Genomic DNA, 17540 nt, shown 5'->3' with positions numbered 1-17540 from the left:
GTAACAGAAGAAATATTGAATTTAATTGATGAAAGGAGAAAATATAAAAATGCAGTAAATGAAGCAGGCAAAAAGGAATACAAACGTCTCAAAAACGAGATCAACAGGAAGTGCAAAATGGCTAAGCAGGGATGGCTAGAGGACAAATGTAAGGATGTAGAGGCTTGTCTAACTAGGGGTAAGATAGATACTGCCTACAGGAAAATTAAAGAGACCTTTGGAGAGAAGAGAACCACTTGTATGAATATCAAGAGCTCAGATGGCAACCCAGTTATAAGCAAAGAAGGGAAGGCAGAAAGGTGGAAGGAATATATAGAGGGTTTATACAAGGGCGATGTACTTGAGGACAATATTATGGAAATGAAAGAGGATGTAGATGAAGATGAAATGGGAGATAAGATACTGCGTGAAGAGTTTGACAGAGCACTGAAAGACCTGAATCGAAACAAGGCCCCGGGAGTAGACAACATTCCATTAGAACTACTGATGGCCTTGGGAGAGCCAGTCCTGACAAAACTCTACCGTCTGGTGAGCAAGATGTATGAGACAGGCGAAATACCCACAGACTTCAAGAAGAATATAATAATTCCAGTCCCAAAGAAAGCAGGTGTTGACAGATGTGAAAATTACCGAACTATCAGTTTAATAAGTCACAGCTGCAAAATACTAACGCGAATTCTTTACAGACGAATGGAAAAACTGGTAGAAGCGGACCTCGGGGAAGATCAGTTTGGATTCCGTAGAAATGTTGGAACACGTGAGGCAATACTAACCTTACGACTTATCTTAGAAGAAAGATTAAGAAAAGGCAAACCTACGTTTCTAGCATTTGTAGACTTAGAGAAAGCTTTTGACAACGTTAACTGGAATACTCTCTTTCAAATTCTAAAGGTGGCAGGGGTAAAATACAGGGAGCGAAAGGCTATTTACTATTTGTACAGAAACCAGATGGCAGTTATAAGAGTCGAGGGGCATGAAAGGGAAGCAGTGGTTGGGAAAGGAGTGAGACGGGGTTGTAGCCTCTCCCCGATGTTATTCAATCTGTATATTGAGCAAGCAGTAAAGGAAACAAAAGAAAAATCCGGAGTAGGTATTAAAATCCATGGAGAAGAAATAAAAACTTTGAGGTTCGCCGATGACATTGTAATTCTGTCAGAGACAGCAAAGGACTTGGAAGAGCAGTTGAACGGAATGGACAGTGTCTTGAAAGGAGGATATAAGATGAACATCAACAAAAGCAAAACGAGGATAATGGAATGTAGTCAAATTAAATCGGGTGATGCTGAGGGGATTAGATTAGGAAATGAGACACTTAAAGTAGTGAAGGAGTTTTGCTATTTAGGGAGTAAAATAACTGATGATGGTCGAAGTAGAGAGGATATAAAATGTAGACTGGCAATGGCAAGGAAATCGTTTCTGAAGAAGAGAAATTTGTTAACATCGAGTACAGATTTAAGTGTCAGGAAGTCGTTTCTGAAAGTATTTGTATGGAGTGTAGCCATGTATGGAAGTGAAACATGGACGATAACCAGTTTGGACAAGAAGAGAATAGAAGCTTTCGAAATGTGGTGCTATAGAAGAATGCTGAAGATAAGGTGGGTAGATCACGTAACTAATGAGGAGGTATTGAATAGGATTGGGGAGAAGAGAAGTTTGTGGCACAACTTGACTAAAAGAAGGGATCGGTTGGTAGGACATGTTTTGAGGCATCAAGGGATCACAAATTTAGCATTGGAGGGCAGCGTGGAGGGTAAAATTCGTAGAGGGAGACCAAGAGATCAATACACTAAGCAGATTCAGAAGGATGTAGGTTGCAGTAGGTACTGGGAGATGAAGAAGCTTGCACAGGATAGAGTAGCATGGAGAGCTGCATCAAACCAGTCTCAGGACTGAAGACCACAACAACAACAACAGTCTGTAAAATATGGTACTTCACCCAGACAGCATACAATCCACTCCATGTTGAAGATGAATTATGACTGGCCAATTGGCAGTCACCTTCGAAGGGGCCCAAATTTTATAATATGTCACAGCACTTTATACCATACTGATGCAGAGTAACTTCTAGAGATGTACTGTGAAACAGTCACAATGAGCTATAACTCTGCTTTTAGGTTATAATGGATAGTTTTCTCTGTCTATTGAAGTTATACTCTTAGTTTCCTGCCTACCGATGCCATTGGAAATTGTGACATATTTGGGAAAATAAGCGATTATTTATGACAAGAAAAGTTATACATTTCACTGTTGCTCCACAAGCTACACATAACTGTGTCACCACAACCAGGTTCTTTGCTTTCAAATTCATAGGTTTCACCAATTAGCAGATAAATAATTACCTTCCAACGTAACCAGGATCTCAGACTATGCTGCAGATCATTGTGTCATCACAACCAGATTTTTTGCTTTCACATTCATTAGCTTTGCCAAGTGACAACCAAACTGTTGCATTCCAACCTAACCTAGACCTCTGGCTATGCTACACATCAGTCTGTCTCCACAACCAGATTTTCTGCTTTCACATTCATTGACTTCACCAACTCACAACCAAACTGTTGTGTTCCAACCTAACCTAAACCACTGGCTACTCTACAATCAATCTGTCACCACAACCAGATTTTTTGCTTTCAAGTTCATTGACTTTGCCATCTCAAGTCCAAACTGTTGCATTCCAACCTAAGTAGACCTCTGGTTGTTCTGCAGTTCAGTCTGTCTCAGAACAAGACTTTTTGCTTAAACATTCCTGGGCTTTACCAACTCACAACCAAACTGTTGCATTCCAACCTAATCTAGACCTCTGGCTATACTGCAGATTAGTCTGTCACCAAAACAAGACTTTCTGCTTTAATATTCGTTTGCTTCACCAACTCACAATCAAACTCTTACATTCCAACCTAACCAAGAACTCTGGCTATGCTACAGATCAGTCTTTCATCACAACAAGATTTGTTGCTTTCGTATTTATTGACTCCACCAACTCACAACCAAACTGTTGCCTTCCAATCTAGATCTCTGGCTATACTACAGGTCAATCTGCCACCACAACCAGGTTTTTTTCTGGCAAATTAAGCTGTGCTCTTGTGTCCCAGCCTAACCATACCCTCAGAAATTGCCAGATAAATGAAAAAAAAACTGCCAAAAACAGCCTAACCACATACATGGAAATTGCATCCTATTCATAGAACAGCAGCTAAATATTTATTAAATGAAGAATGTAAATCTCACTGCTTCATTCTCAGTCAATTAACCCTAGGTTAGCAAACCCTCGTAAAGTTTATGAATCCTGAAGTTGCTACCAATTCGCAGTTCCTGCCAAAATTTTGAGCGGTACAGTTGTCAGTACAGAGTGTAAAACAGAACATTCTGCACTTATTTTGTATGTGATGCAGCACTGGAGACCTTATAATTGTAATTAACTTGTGCATAAACTACAAATTATGACTTTCTTTGTATAATATATGGAGTAGTAAAATTTATGATGGTTTGGTAACAATTAACATTTTCCCCCCTTTACTTTTCTAGGATTAAGTTCTGTTGTTATGTCAGAGCTGAAACACACTCTCAGAAATTGTGATGTGGAAACCACGACATATTTGGAATAAAACAGCAAATATTTCTTGCAAACAAGAATAGGGATGTCGTTGCTTCACTTGCAACAATTTAAGATGTCCTCTTACACCACAGCCTAACAACATCTCTGAGGGGGAAAAAAGAAGCCAGTATTTGTGACAACCAAAATGGTATATGAAGCCACAGCTCTACTTAACGTCTATACCGTATGTATATTAACTTGTGTGCACACGAAGAGATAGTCATGTTTGAATTGGCTGAGTGCATCATGTCTGCTGTGCTCACTGTAATTGGCTAATTGGATCATATGTCATGTGCTCAGATTGTGTAACTAAAGAACATCATGCAGCACAATCTCGATTCCACAATTTCTGAAGCTATAGTGCCATATTTGGTAGTTTCGTATTTATACTTGCATATTGAGCAAATATGCAGTTTCACTGATACAGTGCATTAAAAAAGCTGTCCAAGACATGTCCTTTTCTTCTCAGGTTTTTGTGCTACAATGCCTAGTCCAATAATGATATATCAAAACATTACCATAGTGGCACCTGACGAACATTGTCGTAGAACATGCGATCTTATGAAGTCGTACTGGTAATATAGCTCCAATATTATCCTAAAATTCTCCTTTTTACTACTTGCATTATTTTGTAACATGAGAGTTTTCTATCGGTCAGGTGTGGATACTGAGTACACTGGAAAAGTCGATGGATTATAATTTTGCTTTCACCAATAACAAGTTACACCCAGTACATTTTTTTATATATATAATGTGGTGCATGATTTTTTGATTTATTTTGGTATTATAATATGCTGTATACATTGTGCTGACTTCCATATATATTGCAGTGCTGCTCTGTATAAGTGTGCAGAAAGAACACACATTACAAAGTAGGGTCAACCTGAGCAGAGCAGCCAAATGCAAACAATAATCTTCCTTTTGAGGAAAAAAAACAGTGAGAATTTAAGAGCAAAAAGTTGGGAAGTGTGAAGAAGGATATATGGGATATAGCTGCAAAGGCTTCTGCGGCCAGAGTCAGTTGACATCAAAGTTTTCTGATTATCATACCATGTCATAATTTAAAAAAAACTATATAGGAGAACCCAAAGTTTCAGCCACAGTTACAGTGGCCGAAATACTAGTTTCTCCAATATAGTTTTTTACATTATGATGTGCTATGACAGAAAACTTTTATGTCAGTCTATGTATAGGATGCTTCCAAATTACCCTTTTAAACTCCTAAGTCATATAGCAGGTGCTTCTTAATGATTTGAATGGAAATGTATTTCCAAGGAGATAGCATGTATGTGCTTCTGCATTTTACTATGTCTTTGATAATCATTACATTTGAAACCAAGCAACTAATATGATAAAAATGCTTAATGCTAACTGCTGTTGTAATAATGGAACAGAATATGAAATACTAGTGGAAGAAAGTGAATGAGTAGCTGATGCTACACGTGAATACATATGTTTTGTGTGTACTTTCGTACTGGACTCTGTTATAACTTTGGTTAATTTGGTACCAATGATAAAATTACTGTAGTGACGATAAATTACTACTGTCAGCCATCAGCTGCAGGAGAGTTGAAGAAATTGGGTTGTTGTTCTGTAGCATTATTCATCTGTATGCATTCCATATGTAAATTCCTAATCAGGTCATTATCTACATTTGCCATCTACGCGTTCTTGAAGATTAAAAGTGAAATTTAGAAACACTTTGTATAAGTAATGTAGATAATTGAGTCATTTAGTACAACTGACCAAGAGGTTCAGGCACTAAGATGGGCATATGGCAGTCTGCATAAGTTAGGATTTAAATTCCAGATTGTTAATGCACCCGTGATCTAGGGACTCCGTATTTTATTAGTAATGAAAAAATCCTTTGTTTTGGGTCTGAACCTCTCTACCCCTTAAATTTTGAATAAAAGTCATCATCAGTGGTGGTCAAAGACTTCTGGCATGAGCAGTAACCCTCATTTAGCCAACAGCCTCGTCAAAGATGGTGGAGGAGCCGAAAGAGGATGATGGCAATTCTTGCCCTTGGGGTGGGAAACTGCCCCTAAAGGCAGAAGATTTAGCAATGATCAGTGGCATGACGATGCAAAAGGCAATGGAAACCACTGCATTAAAGCCATATAAGAGGTATCCACTGGACATTTTGCCTGTAATTGAAAAAGTGTCATGATTAGCTGTCCAGTGGCAATAATATTTAATGGTATTGTATGAGCCGAGTATGCTAACTTATTGAAAAATTTGTAGTTCTTATGCATTATAGCATGTCTTGAATCCTTCTGGGATTTTGTACCTTCCTTACTGTGGATGGCAAGAGAAGAAAGCAAAATATGAGTGGGATAACAACTGTTTGCCCACACTGTTTCTTAAATTATACAATAAAAAGATTAGACAAGCTAGTTTGCTGCATAGATAATTAATTAATGTTTCCTTCCCAAGAGACATTTTGATCGGTGAACAGTTCAAGTAGTTTTAATGTTTTATTTTCATTTTTAATTATCTTTAGATTAAAAATTATTTTTTCTGTTTTTGTCTGATTTATGCACAGCTAGTTCTGTTGTGACTCGCCGATCTTACAAAGGAGCCAATTGTGACAACAATCGATACATTTGAGGTGAAATCCATGAAAGGAACAGAGACTTACATGTTTGGTCATTCGCGACATGAAATGCCAAGAAGTGCTGTCGAAGGCGTTTTTCGTAATCAGACCAGTCTTCCGCTGTCTCGTCGTAAGGAGGAAAAGGAGGTAGAGACAACGATGAGAGACGCCCCACATTTGATGCCATGACGAAATCACAAATCGCATTTGTGAGAAGCATTTGCTGTTCTATGAGACCTTGCAATAGTTGCTGTAAAGTAGCCATGGAAACAAGTGAGTCAACGATGAAACAGAAAAATTCACTACCTTGTCACCAATTGTTATAACTTCAAGTTGAACAAATATATTTCAAGGACGACGCAATACATGAAAGTCGCAGATCAAGTAAGCAGAGTAAGATGTGTGATCAAGTAAGCAGAGTAAGATGTGTGATCAAGTAAGCAGAGTAAGATGTGTGTCACTTTAACAGTCAAATCATAACTGAGTCCGATTCTAGAGGCCACTGGCTGGCTGGCCACTTAGGTGGCACTGCTCCTGCATGGCTGGCAGACAGTGCCGCATGTAGAGGATGCGCGGCGGCACTTTGAGAGATCGGCGAGTCACAACAAGTTCACTTTGTAAAGTCTTACCTATGGTTATTAATCTCTTATCATCAGCATATAGTATATTCTTACATGCTATATAACTCAAAAACCCATTAATATCCACAATTTACAGGAAAGGCCCAAAAACAGAGCCTTGGGGTATTCCTCTTTTTATTTGGAGTTATGCTGATCTCTGCTTATTTGCATACTCAGTCTGTAACTGTGTTGTGTGACACTGAGTCAAATGTTTTTCTCAAATCAGTAAGTGTTCCAGACACACATAATCTTTTGTAATATGCTCCATAAACATTATGCACCAAAGCTTCAGCTGTATTTACAATTGGATGAGACTTAAATCTGAACTGTTATTTATTTAAAATCTTATTGCGTTCAAATTAGTACTATATCCATTTACGCATGAAACTTTCTAATATCTTGGATATGATTGGTACTACCAAAATGGATGTGTAGTTATTCGGAAGGTTTTTATCCTTCTTTTATATATATATCTCCTGCCCTGAAATGAGATCCATCCTTCATGAAATCCTCCCCACTCCACCAAGAGTGTCTTTCCGCCGTCCACCTAACCTTCATAACCTGTTAGTTCATCCCTATGAAATCCCCAAACCACCTTCCCTACCCTCTGGCTCCTATCCTTGTAACCGTCCCCGGTGTAAAACCTGTCCCATGCACCCTCCTACCACCACCTACTCCAGTCTTGTAACCTGGAAGGTGTACACGATCAAAGGCAGAGCCACATGTGAAAGCACCCACGTGATTTACCAACTGACCTGCCTACACTGTGATGCATTCTATGTGGGAATGACCAGCAACAAACTGTCCACTTGCATGAATGGACACAGGCAGACAGTGTTTGTTGGTAATGAGCATCACCCTGTGGCTAAACATGCCTTGGTGCACGGCCAGCACATCTTGGCACAGTGTTACACCGTCCAGGTTATCTGGATACTTCCCACCAACACCAACCTATCCGAACTCCGGAGAAGGGAACTTGCTCTTCAATATATCCTCTCTTCCCGTTACGCACCAGGCCTCAATCTCCGCTAATTTCGAGTTGCCGCCACTCACACCTCACCTGTCATTCAACATCATCTTTGCCTCTGCACTTCCGCCTCGACTGACATCTCTGCCCAAACTCTTTGTCTTTAAATATGTCTGCTTGTGTCTGTATATGTGTGAATGGATATGTGTGTGTGTGCGAGTGTATACCCGTTCTTTTTTCCCCCTAAGGTGAGTCTTTCCGCTCCCAGGACTGGAATGGCTCCTTACCTTCTCCCTTAAAACCCACATCCTTTCGTCTTTCCCTCTCCTTCCCTCTTTCCTGATGAGGCAACAGTTTGTTGCGAAAGCTTGAATTTTGTGTGTATGTATGTGTCTGTTTGTGTTTCTATCGACCTGCCAGCGCTTTCGTATGGTAAGTCACATCATCTTTGTTTTTAAATATATATATATAATAGAGGGAAACATTCCACGTGGGAAAAATATATCTAAAAACAAAGATGATGAGACTTACCAAACAAAAGCGCTGGCAGGTCGATCCTGGGAGCGGAAAGACTTACCTTAGGGGACAAAAAGGACAGGTATACACTCGCACACACGCACATATCAATCCGCACATACACAGACACAAGCAGACATTTGTAAAGGCAAAGAGTTATTGGGGCAATGGTGTTTGGGTGGTTTCAATGAGAATCAGACACTTTTTACAGTATTTGTAATCTTACCCTCCCACACATCATTATTAAAATTATCATTCTTTGCACAAATTTTGAAAGCTTCAAGAGGCATAAGATATACAAAAGAATAACTATGTACTTATCTTCATTATCTCTTTGTTATTGTCGATGGCTCAGAGTTTTGTCTAGGGGGTACATTCATGTATTTCAATTTTGTAGTTTCTTGATGACTAAATAACTGATGAAGATTTGCCTGTATTATTCTTGCATTTTATTCTTTGTCACATCTTTGCACATCACACAGTCTTTGCATTTTCCACAGTAAAAAAAAAAAAAAATACATTGTTGGTGACAAACTCAGAAAACATCTACTTCCATCCGAGGCATGCTCACCAGTACCTACATTCTGCAGTACTGACTTTATTCCAAAGAGTTTACAAATCAAAATAGTTGACATACTGTCTTTACCAAAGAACACTCTTTGCTAAAATATGTCACTATTTTGTAAATCAATCCAGAAATAAATTTAATAATTAACATTACATTGTGCAATTAATAATATGTATTTTAAGTATGCGACAAATTTTGTAATTTCATTTACTTTTTAAAAAAAGAGTAATTTTAACTGCTAGTACATATTGATTGTAACACCTTAATTTCTTTTTTATACATTTTAGCCTGAAATATAATACATTGCATACAATTTGTACAGAAAGCAGATGGCAGTTATAAGAGTCGAGGGGCATGAAAGGGAAGCAGTGGTTGGGAAGGGAGTGAGACAGGGTTGTAGCCTATCCCCAATGTTATTCAATCTGTATATTGAACAAGCAGTAGAGGAAACAAAAGAAAAATTCAGAGTAGGTATTAAAATCCACGGAGAAAAAATAAAAACTTTGAGGTTCGCTGATGACATTGTAATTCTGTCAGAGACAGCAAAGGACTTGGAAGAGCCGTTGAACGGAATGGACAGTGTCATGAAAGGAGGGTATAAGATGAACATCAACAAAAGCAAAACGAGGATAATGGAATGTAGTCGAATTAAGTCGGGTGATGCTGCAGAAATTAGATTAGGAAATGAAACACTTAAAGTAGTAAAGGAGTTTTGCTATTTGGGGAGCAAAATAACTGATGATGGTCGAAGTAGAGAGGATATAAAATGTAGGTTGGCAATGGCAAGGAAAGCGTTTCTGAAGAAGAGAAATTTGTTAACATCGAGTATAGATTTAAGTGTCAGGAAGTCATTTCTGAAAGTATTTGAATGGAGCGTAGCCATGTATAGAAGTGAAACGTGAACAATAACTAGTTTGGACAAGAAGAGAATAGAATCTTTCGAAATATGGTGCTACAGAAGAATGCTGAAGATTAGGTGGGTAGATCATATAACTAATGAGGATGTATTGAACAGGATTGGGGAGAAGAGAAGTTTGTGGCACAACTTGACTAGAAGAAGGGATTGGTTGGTAGGACATGTTCTGAGGCATCAAGGGATCACGAATTTAGTATTGGAGGGCAGCGTGGAGGGTAAAAATCGTAGCGGGAGGCCAAGAGATGAATACACTAAACAGATTCAGAAGGATGTAGGTTGCAGTAGGTACTGGGAGAGGAAGAAGCTTGCACAGGATATAGTAGCATGGAGAGCTACATCAAACCAGTCTCAGGACTGAAGACCACAACAACAACAACAACAACAGGTAATTTTAACCTGATAGAGTTCTCGGGAATAGTTGCAGACAAATTTCATTCAAAGGTTTGCAGCTGCCATCTGTGCACTCCATTCGTATCTCAACAACCTTATCGAGGAGTGACTTTGAAATCCTTGAACTCTTAAGGCAACATGTTGGAGGTTCCTGTTCTTTTGAAGTGTGTTTCTAAATTTAACTTTTCCCTCTCAAAAAATATCAGAGCCACTGAACATGAGAAGAAATAACATGTTTATTTGGCTTCTTCAAAGAGCTTAGAACTGTTGTGGGTGTAAATGAATGTGTCTTGGTTGCCCTTTCTATGTTTCATAACAAAGATGTTGGTGACAGGTTCTTCCTGATCACTAATATCAGCTATGTGGTCAGTCAGCAGGACCAAAAAGTCGTTATCTTTCTTGACTATGAAGATGTTGCCTCCCTGTCTCATAGAGGCACTACTCAGTTCTTCCACAGGAACCGCACTTTCTTAAAGTGTTTTTCCCTTGAATATTTTCTATGCTTTTTCCCTTTCCTCATAAACTCCTTGGCAGTAAATAACACCATCCCTCAACACTCTTGTATTAATGCACGTGATGAATGTTCTTTGAGGGAATAGATCATGAGAATAAAACCACTAACTGAATTTCTCCATATCAGTGCTGTTTGAATATTTGGATGCATCTGGATGATTTGGGGTTCAACAGTAATTTGACTTCACCAAAAAAGTCTTAGTATGAATTTAGCCCTACAAATAGTTTCACATTTTTATTTGTATCTTTGCAAAGAAATGAGTGAATTTTAAAATTTAGGAGCTCTGTTTAGGCAGAATTTGATGCTTTACATCTCTCATAAATCACACTTTTCATTTGTAATAGCAGTTTAGGAGCTACAGGTGTTGGAACATAAACATAACTTATTTTTCCATTAAGTTGGTAAAAATTGCTGATCTTTGATGATTGATTGTGGCTAAATGACTGAAACAATTTTAAATCCTACATTGGTCATTCTACTCAAAATTTCGATGCTCTTTCAATTTGATGTTTAGCAAATTTTCTGTAGGATATATTGTTAAGCAAAAAATTGAAAAAGGTCCAAAAATTTCATGGTTTGTCCTGTCAGATTTGCCAGTGGTAGCGGCCATATGTGTATGAGGTGTGCTTGCTTGTGTGAATATGTGTGTGTTTTTTCTTTGCTGAAGAAGACTATGGCTGAAAGCTATAATATGCTACAGTCTGCCTGTCTGCAACTCAACAGGTCATCTTTACAGTGAGTAGCTATCTGTCCTTTTCCTAATGTTATTAATGTCAATTAAAATTATTTCCAGGTTGTGCATATTTACTGGCATGAACTTTTATCTGGATAATTTTCCTAGGTGATAGTTAATGTAATTGTGAGCTTAAGAAGTTTATCAGACTAATTTTCCTAGGCTATAGTTAATGTAATTGTGAGCTTGAGACGTTCCTGGATTATACCTTCATCTAGAGAGAAATGGCCTCTGCTTGTGAATGTCACTTAAACTGATTAGGATCCAAAAAAGTTCTCATTTGTTTGTTTTGTATGCAAGCAGGGCTTCTGCGTCCCTATTTAGTGGGGAGGTGGTACTGGCACTATTTACGAAATATTTTTGAGCATATCACAGTCAATAGCAATACAGATTTCTTTATTGATATTATTAATTTCCCTTTTAATGACGTTTCAGGCTGTTTTACATTTATTTCTAGGATTTAAAATAAACTCATCATTTGCACTGCTATTATCATTTTTACTGTTGATCTGTACAGTTTTCTCATATTTATATAATTTTACTTGTCCCAGCCACATTCATGAGACCTACTTTTCAGTATGAGTGGTAGTATCCTGAGTTCGTTACATTGTAGAATGCACCAAATGATGGTATGATGCTGCTTATATGTAATATTAGTATACTACCTGTTGGTTACAGAGGGAGAGATCTTTTCTGCTATGCACTTAATCTCTGTTAGGAAAATGGAAAAGCATTTATCAATTATTTTATTGTTACTATCGATTGTGTAAGACCAATTTATTTTGTTTAACAGTAGCACAGAAAGGATAAGCCAAAAGGTATTTGATCATTGTGAATGAAAGGTGCTGGTAGACAAAAAGAAATTTGAAATCATTTCTGCTTGGCACTCTATCTAATTCACAGATGAATTTCTGTGTAGATAATACATATGTGTGGTTAGGTTAAATTTATTAAATTTTGTTGTAGATGAAGATTAAACTAAATATCTAACTACATAAATGGCCAGCATGTAACCATATTTTCATAAAGGAAATTTATCCTGTTGATGAAACTATTAACATGTTTCACATCATACTAAAATGTCAAAAATATAGTCCACAGATATCATAAATACCTAAATGTTAATGTGAATTTTGTCTGTTATAATCAACTTCAACTTCTGCTTCCATTCAAGAATCTGCATGTGTTCTTCATTGAGAAGAACACACAGTCTGCAAATAATTGAGATGTAGTATCTTTTATTTCCACAGATATTTCTGTGACTGGTAGTGGTGTATTCCTTTTCCATAAAATGCATTGTTTATCTGAAAAATAACAATTTGTTTAAAACTTTAAGTACTTTATGATGGAAGCAGTTAGTAACATAAGTGCATACAAACAAGATGCATTGTTAAGAGGATTTAGTTGTATGCATGAATGGTACGAAGAAGAACGCAAGTGCAAAAGCTCAGCTACTGTGTCCAACACCTAGTTTATTTGCTTGTCTGGAGCTCAGTTTTTCTTATATCCTGTCAGTGATTGTATTTTATGATGCCACTGTTGCTACTCAAAATAGTGAAATTTTTTTATATGCCCTTATGTTTAATGTTCTTTACTCAGTATCTGTTATTTCATCGTAAGCATTCCTACAAATAAATAATTCCAAGCATAGACACACCTTTATTACCATGAGGCTTAAAACTGTGTATTTATGGTTCTTATACTGTCACACAATTTATTTTGTTGGTATCTAGTGATTCACCCTCTTTCAGCAAGCATCTATTGGAACATACAAATATGCTGTGTGTAAAAACATTTATAGTTACAATATTTTAATGTTTTATTAATAAAAGTGAGGTTTGCAGATGCCACAACATATATTTCTTTTTCTCTGTTGACAGTACAAGTCCAGCTCCTGCTGCCACAAGTGTGACTGTCAGTAACGCACAACTGAGAGCACCGTCCCAGGCACGTTCACTGCGAATACGCATATGCCGTTCCCCAGGGGCTGGTGGTGGTGGCTCTGGTGGGGTCCAGAGCACTACATCTGGAACAGACCGTGCACGAGGCCCTCTGGAGACAGACTCCAGCAATGAGTACGAGAGTGAAACGGGCATTCCCCGCTCCCCGACGCTCTTCATCAGTGGGGTGTCCATCAGTCGGACGCCTGAGCCTGCAGCAGTCCCTACTCTGCCACCTCCTGCAGTGCCCGAAGAGGGGTCGCCAACCTCTGGTGCTGCCTCTATTGCCCCTACACAGCCTATTTCACCAGCCTCTGTATCTCCAGCTCCAAGCTCACCTCGTGACACTGGTATGCTTTCTATTGCTCACCATCACATTTTCCCCCTTCATTTCTTGCTACTTATTTTTTGTTGTATGAGTTGTGTATGTAAAAGTCTTCTTCCTTCAGTGAAGTTCACTATAAAACTTTTATCCATGTGAGCAGAATGTTGATCTCTGTCCAGATTAATGTTTATCAGGCCATTCTCTATTTTACCTATTTACTGCAGATAAGTATTGATATTTTGTTTTGTTTGTCACTCCATAATGCATAGTTTTGCAATAGAATGCTGACAACTACTTCAACTAATTTGTCTCTTGATCCAAGGTCATTAAGAAATGTTACTCTGACAGTGCTCAAACAAAAAGCAGCTTATTCAAGTCCTGCTGTGGCTTACATTTTATTTACCAGTGTTTGGACTCCAAGGAGAATAGTGGTAGCATAAAGTTTCTGATCAGTAGTGTACAGTGAAACCCTTGTTTTACATTTTCTTGCAGTCCAGAGTTAAGAAACACAAAACTAAGGAAAATGGAGATCTGAGAAAAATGTTAAAACCGTTGAAATAGGAACAAAAACATGCAGTTGGCATGTATAATAAAAAATCATAATCCTCTTCAATACACTGTGTAAAATTTGTATAAGTGAAGGAAATTAAATGTACAATAAGATGTTTATGCCTTAATTTGTGGTAATGAATTTCATTAGTTTTTTAAAATCACACAGTTCTTAAAAAATCACAAATGTGTAATAGCAAGTAAAAGTTCCTCAACAATTGAAATTGGTATTTGGGTACAATGTATGACCACAAATTATATGTCAAAACACATATTTTTGAGAAATAATTCTTTTGTGGTCACACAGCAGAAAGCAAAAATTAATTAACATGGCACATTAAACTGAAAACTATGTTGTATTTTGTAAGGCATTGGAATATAACATGTGGGATGTGGGAGGTAATGACAGTGGCATGTAAAGTGCCCTCCGCCACACACCGTTGGGTAGCTTGCGGAGTATAAATGTAGATGTAGATGTAGATCTGCATGAAAAGTAAATTTTCAGCACTTCAGAAAATGCTTTCACTTCTACATAGACTCCCATCATTGAAGGGTCACTCCCCCCTCTCTATACATCCAGCAGGCAAGCTCATTTTATGTTTGTTAGTGCATAGTGATGGCTGCACTGGCTGTTGGATGATGTAACAAGTCGCCAGCCAATAAGAGCTGACTAGCTGGAAATGGCTGATGTTTCCTTGACTCTGACTGAGCATATTCTTTGAGACTCAGTGTTGGAATTTAAAAGGTGATATTGTTGTTGAATACAGTACATCAGAAATATATGCAAATAAATGAGACTGAGCTATAAGTGGCACAGGAAAAGATTGTGTTCCTTCATCATGTATTTGTTAAGTCCTGAACACTTTCAACACTTCCGTTAACTTTCCTTTTTTTCCATTGCTGCCGCAACCTAGCAGTGTGGTGAAGATAATTGTTGCAAGTTGCATTGCCAATGCCTATGATGAATTATGGCAGCATTATCTCTCTGTCTCCCCTCTCCAGAATGGCCTAAAATAATACCTTAACTCCAGCAGCACCCTTGGTGCAAACTGTCTGTCAGTTGTACCACTTATAACTTATTCAGTCACATCAAATGTCAATAGGAAGAAAATGGGATGAAGTCAAGCAAGATTTTGAATAAGAAGTTAGAATTGGGGTAAACCTTACTAGGAAGCAATGTAAAATCGGGGAATTTTTAGCATTGATCTTATGAGTTTTTCACAGGGGCTATGAATTTATGGAGTAGAATCAAAAAAATGTAAAATTGAAGAACATTAAATCTAAGTTCCACTGTATGCACCTAAGTTGTAGATTAAAACTCAAACTTCCATGCAGTGTCACATGGAGCGACAGGGAGTAGCAATAATTAATCTTGGCAGTCCATTTAATGCTCTTTGAGAGAAGTTCGTTATGTCGATTTCAGTTCCTCTTTTCTCATCATTAAGTACTCCACCATACCAACACAGACACAAGATTACACTGCACAAGCTTTCATCAGAGTCATCTGTATGACTGAGATAGAGATTTGACAAACCATATCCAGGTTGGAGTATCTAATGTTTCTTAATTCTGGATTTACCCTTATTCCTGCACCATGGGCCATTGAAGTTACAGTTAATGTTATCAGTATAAGGTTTTGGAACGATAATGGTACCTTTAATACTAGCACACTGCTTGATCATTTCTACTTACTTTTGCTTATTAATAAAATCTTCATAGTAAATAACTTATATCTAATTATACTGAAAAACTCAATGATATGGAAGTCACAATTATCATCCTCTCTGGGAGGCAATGACTTCTCAGCCTGTCAGCTTTAATCTGCTAAAATCAAGACCAGATTACATCCAATTAAGGAATACATCACTTTTATTGCAGTAGCCTGTTTGCTATAAAAGTGAATAAGTATTTCTTGTGTGAAACCAGTTGACCTAGGAATTGGTAATAGCTTTCTAAATTGAATTGTGTGTGGGCTGTATGAGGGTCCACTTGAAAGAATCTTGGATACCAATGTATGGTGAATGCTATGAAAATTTTGTGAAGTTTATTCACTTCAGGGTAACACTGTGATACAAAAGAGTTGATATCAATTGGCAATGCAATGATTTAGGTAGCCTCCTATGACATGCTGTTGATGCGGTCATGATTATGACAACAGTCATAGAAATAAAGCAGAATGAACATTCATGTTGCTAGTGATCAGGGAAGTACCAAGGACAAGAAGGAAGTATGTGGCAGTTTCTAGAGGAGAGTATTGTTGACTGGCTGGGTCACATCCTTTTTAGTCATGGTAGTGCAGAGTGAAACTAAATCAGCAAGGTCTTGTCCTCTCTGTATGACTAATACTGGTGTTAATATAATAGAGGGAAACATTCCACGTGGGAAAAATATATCTAAAAACAAAGATGATGTGACTTACCAAACGAAAGCGCTGGCAGGTCGATAGACACACAAACACAAACATACACACAAAATTCAAGCTTTCGCAACAAACTGTTGCCTCATCAGGAAAGAGGGAAGGAGAGGGAAAGACGAAAGGATGTGGGTTTTAAGGGAGAGGGTAAGGAGTCATTCCAATCCTGGGAGCGTAAAGACTTACCTTAGGGGGAAAAAAGGAGGTCTTCAAATATGTCTGCTTGTGTCTGTATATGTGTGGATGGATATGTGTGTGTGTGTGCTAGTGTATACCTGTCCTTTTTTTCCCCCTAAGGTAAGTCTTTCCGCTCCCGGGATTGGAATGACTCCTTACCCTCTCCCTTAAAACCCACATCCTTTCGTCTTTCCCTCTCCTTCTCTCTTTCCTGATGAGGCAACAGTTTGTTGCGAAAGCTTGAATTTTGTGTGTATGTTTGTGTGTCTATCGACCTGCCAGCGCTTTCGTTTGGTAAGTCACATCATCTTTGTTTTTAGATATAATACTGGTGTTGTGTAGACTTTCACTGCTGCACAGAAAATACTGATTTCTCACATTTGAAGATGTTGACAAGTGCTGAGTCTAAGGTGTGTGCAAGTGTGCAGCTGTGCTTGTTGATGCATATTGGATCTTTGAACAGGTTTGAAAGCTTGAGTAATTTTTAGAACTTGTTCTGAAGAAAGATATGCTAACTTTAATGCTTTATGATGGATTTCCAAGCCTGGGGCATATGATGTGGATTAGAAAATCTTTGTATGGTGCTTGGTAGTTCTGACAAACTGAAAACTCGCAGTTCTCTATGCAAGAAATCAATTATCGCGTCTTATTTAACTGGCCTGGTTTCTTTCATGACTGGTGAAAATGTAATCTAGAAATTAAGGCATTTCCTGGAATTAAGTCT

The 17540-nt window shown here is 38.0% G+C and overlaps 1 protein-coding gene across 3 annotated transcripts in view; it reads left to right on the top strand.

Annotated features, from left to right (window-relative positions):
• The window catches only part of LOC124802978 (ankyrin repeat and IBR domain-containing protein 1-like), a 579445-nt gene that overhangs the window by 544987 nt on the left and 16918 nt on the right, over positions 1-17540 (top strand). For all 3 annotated transcript variants that reach the window (XM_047264079.1, XM_047264078.1, XM_047264080.1), the window contains one exon: positions 13293-13702. In XM_047264079.1, the coding sequence (XP_047120035.1) occupies positions 13293-13702 (410 nt within the window). The remainder of the gene's footprint in view (positions 1-13292; positions 13703-17540) is intronic.

This window comes from Schistocerca piceifrons, chromosome 6 (genome assembly GCF_021461385.2).
Source record: "Schistocerca piceifrons isolate TAMUIC-IGC-003096 chromosome 6, iqSchPice1.1, whole genome shotgun sequence".
In the NCBI taxonomy this organism is placed as follows: Eukaryota; Metazoa; Arthropoda; class Insecta; order Orthoptera; family Acrididae; genus Schistocerca; species Schistocerca piceifrons.
Note: the sequence above shows the minus strand (reverse complement) of the source record. Positions and strands in the feature narration are given on the sequence as shown.